This window comes from Xiphias gladius, chromosome 9 (assembly GCF_016859285.1).
Source record: "Xiphias gladius isolate SHS-SW01 ecotype Sanya breed wild chromosome 9, ASM1685928v1, whole genome shotgun sequence".
In the NCBI taxonomy this organism is placed as follows: domain Eukaryota; kingdom Metazoa; phylum Chordata; class Actinopteri; order Istiophoriformes; family Xiphiidae; genus Xiphias; species Xiphias gladius.
Genome location: NC_053408.1, coordinates 6,006,690 through 6,024,445, shown reverse-complemented (window position 1 = coordinate 6,024,445; position 17,756 = coordinate 6,006,690). Strand labels below are relative to the sequence as shown.

At 41.1% G+C, this 17,756-nt stretch overlaps 1 protein-coding gene across 1 annotated transcript; it reads left to right on the top strand.

Moving 5' to 3' along the window:
* Positions 1 to 6,736: 6,736 nt before the first annotated feature.
* On the top strand, positions 6,737 to 11,507 carry tekt3 (tektin 3). The gene is made up of 7 exons (XM_040135810.1): positions 6,737 to 7,306; positions 8,008 to 8,091; positions 8,198 to 8,268; positions 8,397 to 8,540; positions 9,142 to 9,364; positions 10,403 to 10,557; positions 11,054 to 11,507. The coding sequence occupies exons 1-7, from the start codon at positions 6,737 to 6,739 to the stop codon at positions 11,268 to 11,270; spliced, it is 1,464 nt and encodes a 487-aa protein (XP_039991744.1). The 3' UTR covers positions 11,271 to 11,507.
* Positions 11,508 to 17,756: the final 6,249 nt, after the last annotated feature.

Genomic DNA, 17,756 nt, shown 5'->3' with positions numbered 1-17,756 from the left:
TCACACAGAATCCATTAGCCTTCTTTGTGTAAGTAATATAATAGAGCCCATCGAGTACTCTGTGCCTCAGAGGCTTTTTCTAGCAACTTCACAAACATCAAATTGCAAACACAGTAGTTACCATGCAACCCCACACAAACATGTACAAAGTATGCAAGCATGTTTATGGGTTGTCATTGTTACGCAACTTGTATATTCTGTAAATACACACATTCATACATACACACACACACACACACACACACACACACACACACACACACACACACACACACACACACACAGAAGACAACTAACGTGGATGATCGCAGACTTCTTTTCTTGATGAAAACCCCTTCACAACATCTAAGCGGGGACAAGAACACTCTCGAGGAGGTGGGCAGGCTGATGTCTGAATTATATAGGGCTATACCATCTGCTCAAATTCAGCCAAATGCTGCAGGATGATGCTGCACAACACAGATTACCGTGAACACGGGGGACTTCATTTTATTTTGAGGCGATGCCACAGACATTGTCTTGCTGCTGTAAATACACATTGGCACGCCAAATCTGTGGTTGAAAATAGTGTCGTCTGATTAACTTTTGCTATAAACTACAGTGTCCAGTTGTTTTAAGGAAAACATTACTAAGAATGAAAGCATTTGCTCGTGACCCATTTTTAAAGATTCACGTTTTCAGTACAAATAAATAGGCTTGGGACTGAGTGCTACAGACAGCGTTGGGATTTCGGACAGTATTGAGATGATACAGACTTACGCATTGTTGGTTTGGGTCTTTTAATGGGATTTGTTGACAGTATCAAAAATGTAGAATATTGCCAGTCTTATCTTTTGACTGATGATACCACAAAATGTAAGATGCAAGGTTCAACTAAGAAAAAATTTTTTTAAAAGAAATCTTGCACGATGGCTAAATAGTAGTAATCATCACTTACCATAACACACTCAATCATCACATCTACTAGAAAACCATTGGTTTCTGCTAGAAACCAATTCAGGCCAATGTCGTTTTTTAAATTTGAGCAGCTCTGAAAATTATGTCATTACCATTAATATTGACACGGTAAATTAATATGGAGCCTGTTTGGAGACTAGGAAATGCTGCTTAACTGGCTTTCAGAATCCAATCTTCAATTGTTTTTGTAGAAGATTAAATTGTAGTCTCAATAACAACAGAGAGGTCCTGCTATCTCTCTACAGTGGTTGCATTCCTGGTGCATTTTTGCTCCACCCCTGCAAGGGAATCGCTAAGAAAAGTCAGATTCTATCAGCCCACATGGTCAAGTTCAGTCAACGCCATGCTCAGTTGTTGCCACTGGAAAAAAGAAGGCGTCACTGAAAACCGGAGGACTAACTCACAATAGTTAAAGGATGGACACATAATGTGTAACGGCTACAAGAGTAAACATTCAGAAAATACACCCACCCATCTCAAATGACTGTTGATGACCTGAGATGAGCCCAGGAGGCCCCTGGGATTTCCCCATCTGGATAGACCATTATCTCAGTGGGGGATCTCTAAATCTGTCATCAGATTTAATGGTTCATTTCCTCTCCCGTGATCCTCTCCAGGTGTGGCCACCTTCCTCGAAGACTGCTCCATCCACAGTTCACAAGAGGAAACTGATGCCCTTACAACACCCTCTATACTCAGATAGAAAGAGAAAGAAAGCTGCAAGTCCAATTTATCCATTAAGCTTTACAGTCAGTAGAGCAACCGAGCACAGTAGGGCTACTGAAAGTAAGGTTTTTAAAAGAGGAAACTGTGGTGTGACCAGAGCGCTGGATCAAGCAGGATGCTTGCCAGGTTGGCATAGAAAGGGGTGGGTGGTGAAGAAGTGAAAACACCAGGGGCTGGAGAGGGAATAGAGAAGGACTTGTTTTCACTGGGTGGGAATGTTTAGAAAAAACCCCTTACCCCTCCTCTTGTCTATTCTTACCTGATAAGCTGAAGGTCAATGGTGAAAAGTGAAGGATGTGTCAAGGTCTTAGAGAGCGTGTTTGTGTGTGTGTGTGTGTGTGTGTGTGTGTGTGTGTGTGTGTGTGTGTGTGTGTGTGTGTGTGAGAGAGAGACAGGATTGATGACTGGTTAGTTTAAGCCGTGAGTTTATATGCTTTTTCAGTGAGAAGGTACAATAATTCCCGGGTTGTGATGTGTTCTCTAATGTTATAGCTGACACACCAGATGTTGATGCCATAAATGGGAGCAGCAGAGGAGATTTTGTTTTGGAAGTAGGCTTTATTTTTGACCATGATTTAGGGGAGGAGTTCTTCACCAAGACTGCAAAGCATTAGTCCCTTCTTGATGGTGTCTGGCATTGTGTCATTATGAGTGCAAAATTCCTGTGTTTACAGTTAGGTAAGTAAGGTTGTAAGATGGATGGAGGATGGATAAGTATTTGGACAGGGACACAATTTTCATAATTTTGCCTCTGTACACCACCACAGCGGATTTGAAACAGAGCCATCAAGATGTGATTGAAGTGTAGCCTTTCAGCTTTAAGTCACGGGGTTTAACCAAAATATTACATTAACCGTTTAGGAATTACAGCCATTTTTATACATAGTCGCTCATTTTCAGGGGCTCAAAACTAATTGGACAATTGACTGACAATCAGTTTGGTGAGCTGGAGGAAAACAGAAGAGAACTTGGGTGATGGGCATGTATGGCTGCCAATGGAACAGCGTCAGTGGTGTTTATTGATGATGTGACTGCTGATAGAAGGAGCAGGATGAATGCGGAGGTGTACAGGGCCACACTATCTGCTCAGATTCAGCCAAATGCTGCACAATTGTTAGGACTGTGCTTCACAGTACAGATGGATAAGGACCAAAGCTGAGGGCAGAAAGACCCACAAACAAGCAGCAACCGAAGGCGGCTGCAGGGAATGCCTGGCAAAGCATCTCAAGGGAGGAAACTCAACATTTGGTTATTTCCATGGGGTCCAGACTTCAGGCAGTCATTGACTGCAAAGGAATTTCAGTGTTATAAAGTATTAAAATAATCCTTATATTTATAATTATGTTGGTTTGTCCAATTACTTTTGAGGCTCTGAAAATGAAGGAGCTGTATAAAAATGGCAGTTATTCTTAAACGGTTAATGTGATATTTTTGACAAGCCCCTTGAATTAAAGCTGAAATTCTACACTTCAACCACATCTTGATGGCTTCCTTTCAAATCCATTGTGGTTCTGTAGAGAGGCAAAATTATGAAAATTGTGTCCGTGTCAAAATACTTATGTACATAACTGTATGTATGAATGGCAGTCTAAATACTGAAGGGTTTGTAGGTGCCACAGATGCCTGGGAAAGAGGCTGCAGTACCTACTTTGTCTGCACACTTATTGTCATATTTTAAGAGGGCATCGCTGTCCGCACCCCTTATTAAAACTGATCTGTGGTTTTGGAGACATATTTAAATGTCAGGCAAAGGTTGTGTCTCCCAGTATTTATGTTGGAAAAGAAAGGACACGAACATAAATGTGTTCGTGTCCAAGCCAGAGAAAAGTCCAAAGTCCTTTCTCATTTACTAATCGATGAAATCGAAGCCTCTGTGTGCAATCACCTGAGTGCCCTGACTGGAGGTTAAGTGCTTTATTTCTCATTATGTCTCCTCTGTCCAAATGTGAGCATTCACCGAATGTCTCATCCAAGCCAAAATAAGAAAAATCCAAGGGCCAAGAATATCAGACCACGTGACATAAATGTCCAGAAATTATGATACTTTTCCTTTATGCTTGGTTCACGTTTCATCCCCGAGCTGTACAGCTTGACTTCTAAGAGGCTACAATACCACACACAAAAATCAGTCTTTAGAAACTGTGAATTTCAGGCCAACATTTAATTCAAAAGTTCTTATTTAATGAGCTTTCATTCCTACGAGCACTGCACCCCTCAGTTCAGTGTCACTCTAACTGGAGTGGACAGCATGTTTGTTCCCTCAGACATTTCCACTATGCAGTAATACTCTCATGGGCCACAAGGCATGAATATATATATAGGGCCATCTAACATTTGCCTCACATTTTGAAGCCAGTGGGGAGGTTTACTAGGAAACACTTTTTCCAGCAGACACTGACAGCTCTATCCAGCGGAGGAATTTCATACGAGGGCTGGCTTTTCATGCTTTTCTGGGGCGTATTTATAGTGGCTGAGGTCAGGGCGGCCGAGGCATGCGGGGTGGCCTTCTTCAACCTAGCCATGTTAAGTGATGTTGCAGGCCGCAGGGGTGGAGCAACGACATGTCATTCCATTCTAAATCCAAACCTCCATGTTTATAACAATAGTAGCCTCACCACGAGCTGCAAAATAGTGCACAGAGCCAACAAGCGCTACCCTTTTAAATAGTGGACACACTAGGAGATCTCAGGGCAAGAAACATAAACCTGCAAGCCAACCGCACAGCCGTCATTAGCGAGCTTGAGATTACAAGGCGTGCTGTGACAAGTGGATAGAACAGATACTGCAGGTATACATTTACAATTACCACCGATATATCGGCAGGCTGATATTGTCCAGTGAGTACTGGCTTATAAAGGAAATAGAGGGAAAGTTGAGGAATAAAAATTGCAGTACAAAAATGTTTTACATGTGGTAATTTTATGTATTTTTTCCACTTGGGTTAAAACATTTTTGTTGTAATCGTCATTTTATATTGATACTTTGTTTTTACTGATTGCTCATTTCCAGTGAGCTTTACCAAGTTTAGTGTGATCTTATACTTACACTTTAGCATAATATCTGATAATAAAGTTCATTTTTCAACTGTAAAATAGCCCTTGGTGCATAACTTGATGCATCACCTTCATAACCATATTTGAAAGATCATTGCAAAAAAAATGTATGTTTGTTAATGTATGTTGTTTTTTATGTTGAACATTTGTTTTTAAAAAGTAAAAAAAGTCTATATATTGTTGATGGATTTTATCTATTTATTTATTTATTTTGTCATTCATCTTTACCCCAAAAATATATTGGCCTCAAAAATTTAACATCATTTGGGCTGGACAGTCTATATTGCTGAGTTTTAACTGCTTCAGGAAAGAGAATATTGATCACCTCATTAACTAAAATATTGTATCTGTAACTGCTGTAGCAGTGTTTAAAACAGCGTCCTGAGCTAAACAAAGGATCTACATCATGCAAAGGTAAGTTAAGTAGAACCGAGGGCTTGTCTCATTATATTTCAGTGCTGTGAAGTTTGATAAAACAGCCAGGGAAGAAATGATTTACTTGTGTATATGTAAGGCTAACTGTAAAGCTTTCCTCACCTGTCATAGCCACAGCACTGCAAAGTAACGCTCCAAAAAAATGACGAGACATGACGACAACACTATATAATGAACATGTGTGCACCAACCATATTAAACTTGTAGGTTAAAATAACACAAAGATAAAGATCGACCAGCTGAGTAACTCCTGGCTACAGCTTTGCTTGTCTCTGTAGTGGAAACCAGGCTATCATCTGTCCAGCCTTACCCCTTCAGAACAGATTAGTGTAAATGATCCTCATTTCCAATGGTAGGTAACACAACACAGATTATTATTCTGTGCTACGGCTTTGTGAGGGCTCTTCCTGTGGCATGAATCATTAAACAGGTGACTGTAATCCATACAGATAGCTAGGTTCTCAGGGTGACAGCTATCTGATGCTGCCTGGAGACCAACTGGACTCCTCTGCCTCGGAGACAAAGCTCAGATTGCTCCCCTTTCAAAAAGACATTTGAAGGTAAATTACCTCTCTATAATTTAAACCTAAAAAATTTTATAATGTTGGCAAAAAAAAAAAATGTATCAGTTTGTTACCAAAAGCTTCACCTTTGTGTTTTAAAGCCATTTTGACATTTAATGAAGAGGCAAAAGTTATTGCCAAGGAAAGTAAAAGGCAGGAGCAATATGCAGAGCGGCATCAAGTCCATGGTGGTTATATAAACAAATTCATAGGATCTACGGGGAGTTACAGTGCCAAGGATTCGTAACACAGAAATCCAATTATTGGCATTTGCTCAGTGCATTTTAGCCTTGTGCTACAAAGCATGTGCTTAATTTGATGTGTCCATTTAAGGGAAAAAAGTAGTGTGCTTATTTGGAATTGCAGCGATCCAATCAGCATATTCAGAAATTTAATAATAAGAAAAGAAAAATTACAAAAACAAAAAACTGATTTACACTATAGTGATATCTTGCAATCCCACTATATTTAGTTGAAAGATTGTAAAAGCACCTCCTCACCATTAATTTGAAAATCCGAGGCAGAGTGTTGCAGTAACCTATGGCAACTGCTTCTGTGTCAACAGAAATCTTGGACAGGCCAGCTCCTGCAGCCCAGGACTGTGCACCACCATTGGCTGGCTTAATGGATGACTTGCATACTTGTCCATCTATTATGCATGTCAGTATACCTTTAGTGCGTTCTTGAGCTCATTTCCAGGTACACATGATCGAGAAATAGTCTGCAAAAAGCCGCTGTAGAACCAAAAGAAAAGCTCTGCTCATCTTGGTAAGACATTTCTTTTTCTGTTGTATTGCTTTTTTGTCACTTATATTTTTAAGTGATCTTGAAACATTTGTGATCATGGAGTTTTTATACTGTAATGTCAGAATGTCTTGGATCGGTAAAATTTAAATAATATATCTAAATGTATGTACCTTGTACCTGATATGTAAATATTTAGACTGTTGTGACAAGTTATTTTGTGCATTTAAACCAGTGGCACTCTTAGGGGAGTCAAAAATGGAGCTGATTGGATCCACTATGACGGCCACATATGCTCGGCCAAAAACCAGCCCCTTCCTCCCTGCCATCTCCACCATTGCATCCAGCTATCGCAACACTCAGCCTTCCTTGGCCATGAATCCCCATGCCAACCTGTGGAGGACCAACGGCTATTTCAATAGCAGCAGCACGGTACCAACCCCCTCTTCCGTACAGCGAGAGAATTTAGATCTGGTCCGAACCAAGACCATGTTCTACCCATCCAACAGGACAGCACTGACCACCCGCTACACCCCAGACGACTGGTACAAGTCCAACCAAAACAACTACAGGGAGTCCGAGTCGTCCCGGAAAAGTGCAGAGAGACTGAGAAGAGACACCATTAGGCTGATGCAGGATAAAGAGCAGCTGACCAGGCGAACCCAGGAGAATACCAGCAAGAACATTGGCGAGCGACTCAATGACATTGTTTTCTGGAAGTCTGAGCTGAGCCATGAGATTGACAACATGGTGACAGAGATTGCAACCCTCACTGAGGTCAAGAGGAGGCTAGAGAGAGCCTTGGCAGAGACTGAGGGGCCCCTTCAGGTGAGGGAGGAAGGGATATAATTCAATGAGTGTGTGTGTGCGTTACCTTGAATATTTCCTCGCTGGTAAGTAATATCTGAACTTTGAGTTATGTTATTGGAACATTTTTCAGGATATATTTACATTTCTACATGGACAAATTGCATTTGCCTTGAAATCTTAACACTCTAGTAAGGCCTCTGTTCGGTGCTCCCATATTATCATTCATGCATATCATGTCACCGGATGAGTCATAGCATGTGTAGTGAAACAGTTTTGACTAGGGTTCCCTGTTTGGTTGTAGCAACAGTATCTGTTTTCGTCCTTCACATCCATTTAAAACACAGCTGTGCCTTTGCTGGGTCAGACTCCTTATTAGATCACCTCAGCGTTCTGTTAGTCCACCTCTGGTAACTTGTTTCATCCAAAGTGAGTCAACTTGGCTAGAGATGCGATGACAGAAACCTTTCATGTGGAAGGGTACTTTTTTAGAGACCTGTCTAAGTAACTTAGGCTGGAGAGTGCAGCCGTTATATTGCACTATACAGTTTACGCATACAGGGACATCTACTACACATAGACACTCATACATTTATGCTCAAATTACTACCTCACCTAAATGAATGTCACAATGACGAAAATGGGGTATAAGGACTGACTTTTAATTCTGCTCGTTATACAACCACCTCAACTTGTCTGGGTCATGATCACTTTGTTAATAGGTGTCTCAAGAGTGTTTGTACCACAGAGAGAAGCGGATGTCCATTGACCTGGTACATGACGACGTAGAGAAAGACCTCATAAAGGTAACATTAAAGCAGCAGTGTGAGTATACGCATTGTGTTACCTCTGGTGCCAAGCTGATAAAAGAAATAAGGTGTGGATATCTCTATTAACCTGTGCTGCAACAAGGAAGTGGAAGTAATCAAGTCATGCCAAGAAAGGATGAGGCGACATCTGGACAGAGCCATCGCCCAGCTGGCGTGAGTCTGAAAAGTGCATTCATAAAATATCACTAAATGCAGGATTCTATTATATGCTTATTTCCAAAACTGGGAAGTTGGACATATAATTTAGATATGTATATATATTTGTAATATTTTATCCTCAGGTCAAACAGAGCAGCCCAACATGAATTGGAAAGAGACATGAGTGACAAAGTGACAGCCCAGAGGATAGATGACAGGTGTCACCATCTGAGGAACACATCAGATGGTATCGGCTATTACAGAGGGATTGAAAGATTAGATCCTTCGTGAGTACAGTTTTATGTCATCAAATATCTACTTTTCTGGTTCACATCAAACAGCTGCTAACAGTTTCTCATGTTTTTTTTTAAACCAGCTTAGAATACAGTACTGGGCTGTTGTCAAAAAGTCATTTTGGTTATCCGCTGCCCTACTTTGTTCTCAAAATTGGTTTAAAAACACAAGAGTAAGACTAAGAGTCTATCGCCATGCTAGTGGCTCTGTGAGAATTTCATGGCCATCCATCCAATAGTTGTTGAGACATTTCACTCAGAATCACAAACGTGAACCTCATGGGGGAAATACAGGAAAAGTCAAAGGGCACCATGAACCCATCTAGTAGATTGTGAGATATTTCAAAGGATAAGTGAAAACTTCGATCTGCTGATGATCACCAAAGTAATCAGGATTAATCCTCAGGCAACCATGAATGTTTATACAAAGTTCCATGGCAATCCATCCAATAGTTGTTCAGATAGGGACGAAAGTGTTGGACCGACCGACCAACCAACCATGATGTTGCCCTAGTCTTCTCCATATACAGCATGTTCAAAGAGAGTGGGAGTATGAACTTCCAGAAATGCATGTCATTCTTTTCCCCTCCGTTAGACTCTCTCTGCCAGACTCATGGTCCAAGTTCACAGACCACAACATCCTGCACTCCCAGAGCGAACGAGCTGCCTCCCACAAGCTCAGGGATGAGATAGAGATCCTGCTGAACACCACGTCCAATGAAATGTGGAACCAGTTCAACAATGTCAACGTAGCCTTCACCAACCGCATATCAGAGACCGCTGATGCCAAGAGCAGCCTGCAGACACACCTGGCTAAGGTCATCACCGTTTAACATGGTCGCATTTCATAAAACACAATACAATCTAGTTATGTTTGTGTACCAAGAGCGTAATTTATAATTAAATGTTGGTGACCTGAACTTTGATGTGGCAAATTAGACCCTATCTTTGATTTTAATTAATTTATCAGAGTTTTGTCTTGATCTGATAATGTTTCATGTTAAAAAAAAAAAAAAAAAGGCCTGGACTATAAAAAAGAAGTTGGTTCCCCGAAGTAATCATATGGCTCTACATTAAGGAAAAAGACAAAATGCATTCACTGTCTTCCATCAGTGGGTAACTAAATTTGCCACTTATTAGGAAGAGATCATGTGATTGTACTATTCTCTTTTCCTTTCTACACACCACGAACAGTATTTTTTCTATATTCAGCACAAAATATTCAAAAATGTTGTGAAGACTGTGGAATGTCAGATAAGATAAGATAAACCTTTATTGTCTGCTACATTGCCTGTAGGGGATATTCGTCGTCTTCATTGGATTATGTGAATGTTTACCGTAAAACATTCCTGTCAAAAGAAAGGAAGGATAATAAACGCCTCTTTCATTGCTTGTGCAATATTTTACATTGGATCACATTGTTCCCGGGTTAATTGCCAAGGGTTGCGATCTGAGTCCACATCAGCTGTTAGATGGGTTGAAACACTGACATGAGCTATGATATGAGACACACCATCCTTAATAAACCTCAGTCACTGTCAGTTGTAAGTAGAAGTGATTCGCTGGAATTGAATTACATCAAATGGGTTTACACAGAGCAGGCCACTGTGCAGCACTGTGTTCAGCTGATTCGAAGTCTACAGTGTGGGGCTTTTTACTGTTACTGCCTCTTCCTTTGAGATTCTCACTTTTTTCCCCACTCTTGTCAGTCTTTCTTGCTTTACCTTAACCACCACCCTCGACATTTGATGCTCTGCTATTTTCATGAAACAGACACTCAACTGCTACTATCATGATTTAACAATGGATTGTTTTTCTGCCATTTTATTCGCTATCTGTCTTGTCTCCTCATCCAGACTCTGCAGGAGATCTTCCAGACCGAGATGCTGATTGAGTCTCTGAAGAAGGCCCTGAGAGACAAAGATTGCCCACTGAAAGTGGCTCAAACCAGGCTGGAGGAGAGGACCCGCCGGCCAAACGTAGAGCTCTGCAGGGACAACCCACACCATAGGTACCTCTGCAATTATTGCTTTGCCAGAGGTATTACTATTAGTTGCATTAAAGCCATTATATGTAGAATTTTCAAAGTTCTTACCTCGGTAACATCTGGTGGTAGTTTCAAGAATGACAACCAAAACTTTGTCAAAGTTGAACGAAATAAATTTTACTATTTGACATTGTATATTTTCTATTTTTCACTTTAATTTGGATGTAAAAGTTCAAGTGAAGATATTGTCATAAGACGTGGTTATCAGTGACAACATGGAACATTATGGATTCACGTATTTGTCATTTGTGTCAAGATACATTTTTAGGTATTTTAACAATCTCTGTTTACTATATGGTTTAACCTATGTCAATATTACAGCAGGAAATGACTAACGAAAATGACATTTGCCTTTAACTCCCAATGTCTCTGAATTGCACGTTTCCTTGGGTTCCATCAATTCTTTCTCTCTCCTGCAAATTTGACAGTGAGCTGCTTTTCTTTGCCCTTCCTTGTTTAGACTTGTGAGTGAGGTGAGAGAGATCGAGGACACCATTCATAAGCTCCAGGAGAGGCTGATGGAGGCTGAGAACACTTTGCAGACTCTGGTCAAGACCAAAGTGACCCTGGAGCATGACCTGTCCATCAAGGCCAACTCGCTCTTCCTGGACCAGGAGAAGTGCATGAGTATGCGCAAGAGTTTTCCCAGCATGCCCCGTCTGGTGGGTTACACCTAATTCAAGTCTTAAAGGAAGGGAACCTTCAAGGACCAATTTAATTAACAATGACTGTTTTAATGGTTTTGGAGTGATTTAGAGGGGGGTGTTGGTGGGTTTGAATGTAAATGAAGTGATTTAACTTTACAGACTCTGATGTCAAAATTGGATTGTCAACAGTGGATTCTCTTCATTTTGAGTGTTGTACCTCAAATGTATCTACATGTATAAAAAGGTTAAAAAAAAAAGGTCGTTGAAGAATCAAATGCCATGGTGACTGATCAGGCACAACACAGTGTCTCCTAATGATTTAATTTTTCCTCCAATTAAAAAATGCTGGAAACTCATGTGTTTACATTTGAAAACTACGTATTAAAAGCCTCATTAATCATCAAAACTAATTACTGATATGTACTGCATGTACAACCCTCACACCTATTATACATTTCTTAAACTTCTCAATAAGTGGTACCTCAACAGTCAAAGGGGAGCATTGTCATAACTATTATTAAAAAAACCCCAACAACTTAATATGATCTCTGACACAATCCACAGAGATGACTTATAACACACATTTTAACTACATTTCTGAACTTGAAACCCTTGATTTATAATGTAACCCTGGCTCTTAACACGGTGTACAGCAGTAATATGGTGTTTTCTGACCAGGCCAGGGCTCTGTCATTTTCTTAACATTACACTGGCGGCAGGCCACGGCCCAGCGGAGCACAAACAGTGGTCTTGGTGTGCACATGTGACAGTAATCTCCGAACAAATAGCAGGGATCAGCTTGTACAACACGGCCAGATACAAAGACACAAGTCTCTGAAGGATCACGCAGCTCTTTCAGGTTAAACTGACCTGAACGTCACCTTAGAAGAGCGGTGACTTGTAAGAGACTGGGATTTGACAGTTTGAGACTCCAAGCACACCTTCTTGGTTAGGTTAGTTTGGTGCACACAGAAATATGGAATGTGAAAGACTTTTGTGTCTTTGTCATCTTTCTTTAATGACTGAACTGGCCCAGTACTCATCGCCTCACCCAGAAGAGGAGCTGGGAAAAAAACTTTAAAATAAAAAAGTTATGTAGAAAAACCCCACACCCATCCTATTGGACCTGAGCCCTATATAACTCACTTATCACTAGCCTGTTTGATTCCCCTTCTTCTCCGTCCTTCTGTTCCCTGATGCCTTCATGCTCCAGCACAGGGAGGGATGGAGTCTGAAGAGTTAACCCTTGCTTGATTTCTTCCTTTTAGAGATGTGGGGAGTATCATATTCATTTCATTTTGTTTATTCAGTCAATACCTTTCAGAGTCCGAACACACCATGGACACACATACCGTAAACACTAGCACACTCCTTGGTCCAACCCTTCCACTATTGCACCTCTTGAATAACCTTTGGCCTCACGGAGGAATGCAAAGTTTGCTCAAATCGCCAGTGTTGAGTTTAATGTTGCCTGTGAAGTAGCCACCACGTCTCCATACATAAATTGATCAGCACTATCAGATTGAAGGACAGATCACATCATATAGCAAAAGAGTTGTATTCTCTGATTTGAAAACAGCAGCTTTAATTTTGTTCCATGCGCTAATTCTTTCATTCTCTCCCTTGCAGTTAATTTGTGTTTCATATCCTTGCTATCTCGTAGCACCAGTGGGAAGAGGGTTACATGCCTTAAAACCAAAATAAGTCTCTGTTTGAGCGAGTGCCTGCAGACAAGGTGAATGGATGTCAGAGACGGACGTTAGGCTGGACTGGCATAATAATCAAAGATGTGCGATAAGAGATGCAACCTGGAATCTAAGCAGTAAGGTTTACGTCAAATCTGTCAGAAAAACGGACTCCACCTAAATCCTTTTAGTGGCTGAAAGGTTAAAGTAAGAACATCACCATCTCTCATGTAAATAGATTGTAATTTCACTATACAACTTCCTGACAGGACGGAGGGAGTGACCATAAAGATAAACCACTCAGTGTATGTGCGTGTATGCAACTTGCACTTTGATTTAGGTGTAATGTTTTACAACTGCCTTCTCCGCTGTGCAAACAGCATTTTTGTTTGACTACAACCCTCAGGAGCAAGTCAGTGGCAGTAGGTCTCTGCCGTGGTTTCCTCCATGTATGTGTGTGGTTAATGTTTGTGTGTGTGTGTGTGTGTGTGTGTGTGTGTGTGTGTGTGTGTGTGTGTGTGTGTGTGTGTGTGTGTGTGTGTGTGTGTGTGTGTGTGTGTGTGTGTGTGTGCTTGTGCGGGGGCCCCTCATAGTCCTGTGCCCAGGAACATTCCTGAGCCCTGGTATCGCAAAGAAAGACCCCGTGTTGTCTAGATTACATGAAAAGACTCCCTGCTCTCATCGCCTTTTAATTAAACATACTGACAGATAGCAAAGAGTTGAGGGTTTTCTGACCCTGGTCTCTCCCCTTTTGTTTTCCCCTTCCAACTCCCTCTTTCGTGGCTGCAGAAATACATAATGGAGGTACCCACCAAAAGACAGTTTAGTTAAGTGGAACCAACCCCTGTCTCTCTGCCTCCCATGTTTTGTTTGAGGTTATGGTTCCCTTTCTGGATGTGACACAAATAGCTCTTCCTATTTTACCTCGTCTACCACCCCCGCATATGGGGAATGTACACTGGAATTCTCTCCGCAGTCCAAACATATTGGCAGTTTTATTTTTAACCCCCACTCTTGTTATAGATGCCCTGTGCCCCGTGTTATTTTGTGTTTCTTACATACCCTCATACCATACTAAAGAGCTGATTGCAGATCACTTGAGACTGGTGTCAGTCACTCAGGGCTTTTTACTCTGTGCTGTAATTACAAACTTGGACATAGTGTGCATCACTGAAGAAGAAAAGTGCTGGATATCATGGAAACTATTTGTTTCACTCAAAGAACGTCACTTTAACGATATATTACCACTGTGTACCTCATTGCATTGAGTCGAGCTTCTAGTATTTTTTGGCGGACAGACACACGCTTATCTTGTTGGTTACTTGATTGCATTATTGCTGATTTATTCCATTTTCAGCCACAAGGGGGAAAATGTCTAAAACAGGCACATAGCCCTGACATGTTATCACATTATAAAGTTGTTACGGCTAATGTGTTAGAAAAAGCACCTAGTTACACATCCAGTTGCAAAATAGCAACATTATCATCCTACAGCCTTTTTGCTCTGTTTTGGTTTCCACCAACATCTGTGAAAAGCATAGCGCACAGTTTTTTTGTTGTTTTTTCTTTATTTGTTTATTTGTCGTGCTATTTTAGCTTTTTTCTTTTTCTTTGCTTTACTACGTTATACTTTGTTTTTTTCATTTTTGGATGATGCTTTATTATTTAAAAAACATTTAACAATAAACAAATATTCAACATATTATCAAATTGAACCCTCTTCAAATCAGGCCATCTATTCCGTCGGGAAGCCAATTGGCCACCTTCATCTTGCAAGTTAAAAAAAAAGAAAGAAAATACAATAAGAACTTAAAATATGAAATACCTCAAGTATTACAGTGTGTGAATGTAAAACTGCAAGATCAACATTACGCAATAACTGGAAAATATCCAATTATAATAGTAGCTTAATATAAATGGAAGAGAAAGTAAAAATATATATGAGCTATTTTGCCATGATCATAGACTTATCTTTGCAATAGGGGGAAAGTAAGTGTGAATAATATGTCAGATACTGTGTGTAAGTAACAAATAAAACCTGAAAAAATGTGTCTAGTTCATAAATGTCCAAATTACCTAAAGACGTTCTCATGGCTTTAACCAGAACATCTACTTTAAAGCCCCCTCTATGATATGGAATGTTTAAAACCTCATCTCTGCTCACCCCCAACTGCTGGAAGGCTAAATTTGAACTGAACGCTAAACATTCATGGGAAACAGCTCTTCCTGCGGCTTTTGGATCTGTGTCAAAACTCTGAGTTTTCCCAAGAGGCCGTTTGGCCGTTCTATCATTGGGCTATGATGTTTGCCTATTACTCCACGCCAGGATAAAACGAGAAGAGAAAGTAAGCGGGAATCTGTTGAGTAATAAGCCTAATACCTGTTATGAGCTAGAGAGAGGAAGCTGGAGACAGACCGATAAGGCACATAATTATTCGACGTGGTTTTCCATCCCAACCGTCAACCTCATGTACATTGGCTCTGTGGTTGTGTGCGTGTGTCTGCTGATCCCTGCTCACATGAGAAATCTTTAACTCCCTAGTCTTTCATTCAATCAACATTATCTTCCCCCTGCATTGTGCACATAACTGTGACTCCAACCAGGGAGCCACGATAAGGCTGAGAGGCCCAACTGCTAACCAAAGTTCACAGGTCAACCACAAAGGCCGGTACTTACAGGACAGCGTAGCAGAGACAGAAATCTTTGCGGTCATTTGTGTGATTAAGTGGAGTTCTGTAACAGTCCATAACATTAATCTGTGAGTCCAGTTCTTCTCATTCTCGATGGAGGCCGAGCCAGACAGAAGTGGGTGGATATTAGAGCAACACAGCGGTCAGGATGCTGTACTGCAGTCATTCCTGCTGAATCATAGTGGGGTGAGGACGCCTGAGAGTTATGCACTGTAATCTGACTTAAAGCCACATTTATTAGATTTTTTTATTCATATATCTGGTACCGAGGGAATAAACACAGCGCTCATGAAAAAAAACAACAAAAGAAAGCAGGCTAAGTTCCTCACAATACAGACTTGTATCAAATTGCAGTTTTTCTTCACACATATACACATTTTCTGCACTTTCATGCTTAAATGCCACATCTTCCCCCGTTTACACATGGCATGACACAGGATAACGCGTGAACGCTGACCGTATGGTTTCAGATATGTCACGTGCCTTTTTGATTCTTCAAGGTTAGAGTTTGCTCCATGACAAAATGAGCAGTGAAATGATGGAATCGCGAACACTTCACAAATGGTGAGGTTTAGGGTTAGAATTAGGATTATGCCACTAACTCATTAGATTAGATTTAATATGTTTTATGATAAAACGCAGAAAAAAGAAAGAAAGAAAGAAATATAGCCATGACACAGCTAATTTTGCATGGTTTTGGAATGAAACCTTCCCATTGACTTCATGTAATTATTATCTTGTTGACTGGAGCTTTCATTTGAACTTGACCCACACACGAGGCCATCTGTACTCACATCACTGGCAATCTGCTGTGTGTTTAGTGTATTTTAAGAGGACAGTTTACCAGTTTACCTCTCTGTTGTCATCACCCTATGTCTAGTCTGATTAAAGTGTCATGACAAGGGTTGTGAGTAGCTTAAAGCCTATTGGCACAAAAAAAATAGACTGTATTTACCTTTCGTCTCTCTTTCAGCCTTTCTGTCTCTCCAATTTGCTTGCCCCCGTTATGCTCCCACCACCCCTGTCTCCACCTCCTTCTCTTCTTTTTAATTGTAACCACTCGTATACAATTTGCACGTTTGCTATTGCAAATATTTTCTGTGACTTTACTAGCTACTGTTATCACGTGCTTCCTGTTTAATGCTTAAGAAATCTCATATGTGCATGAAAGTATATGTCTGTCTGTAAGCAGTTAGATAGACCGGGGGGCCACGGGAGTCCGATGTGAGGTGAGAGAGGGCCAGTCCGACTCTGACACGGCTGCAGTGGCTATGGCACCAGCTCAGCGGACCGACAGACATGGGCACCTCAGATGCTGATGACAGGACACGAGGACTGAGCCACCTTTGACCGTCAGCCGCCACAACCCGAAAGCAGATGGCCCATTCCCCCCGCGGTCGAACAGTGACGCAGCTAAGCCTTACCCCTGCCTCAGCTGGGTTCACTGTCTCAAAGTCGGCTGCGAGCACGAGCCACTTATTCCTCACAGGTAATAGATTGTGGTTTTAGCCACGATAAGAAGGACTGCAGATAATGCAATCAAGAGAAAGACGGCAGCCAGTAACACTGTTTAAAAATCTACAACAATAGAATCTAAACGGGTAAAGGACAAGGTCCTAACTCTGGTGATGTCAACATTACTTCCAATACTTCTTTATTTTGGAGATTTTAATAGAAATTATATTAATAGAAAAAACAGAAGCCTCAGTTACGATAGCCGCAACTGTTTTCACACTCTCCTCTGTGTTGGTATGTGGACTGTAACTCAATCACGTCTCTCCAGATTCATGCCCCCTGGCTCAGGTCCTATCTCTGGTTTTGGTATGCACTCTCACTGTCCGTTGTGCTAACATGAAGATAAATCCTGCCTTCTCAATGACGGAAAGGGGAATGCTAGACACCGTTCCAGGTGTAACATTATTCAGTATCTTACTCTGAATGTTTGTTCTGTGGCTCTCCCCAGAAAGTTTGGCTTCAACCCCGGCTTCACAAACGTAACACTCCCCTGTCCACTTGGCCCACTGATTGGCAGTCTTTTACAAACATTGACATATAAGGGATGGGAACGGGGAGCGCACAGCTACTTTGCAGTTTTAACAAGAGTTCTCACTCTATATGTCACTGGAAACCTTTGCCGTTG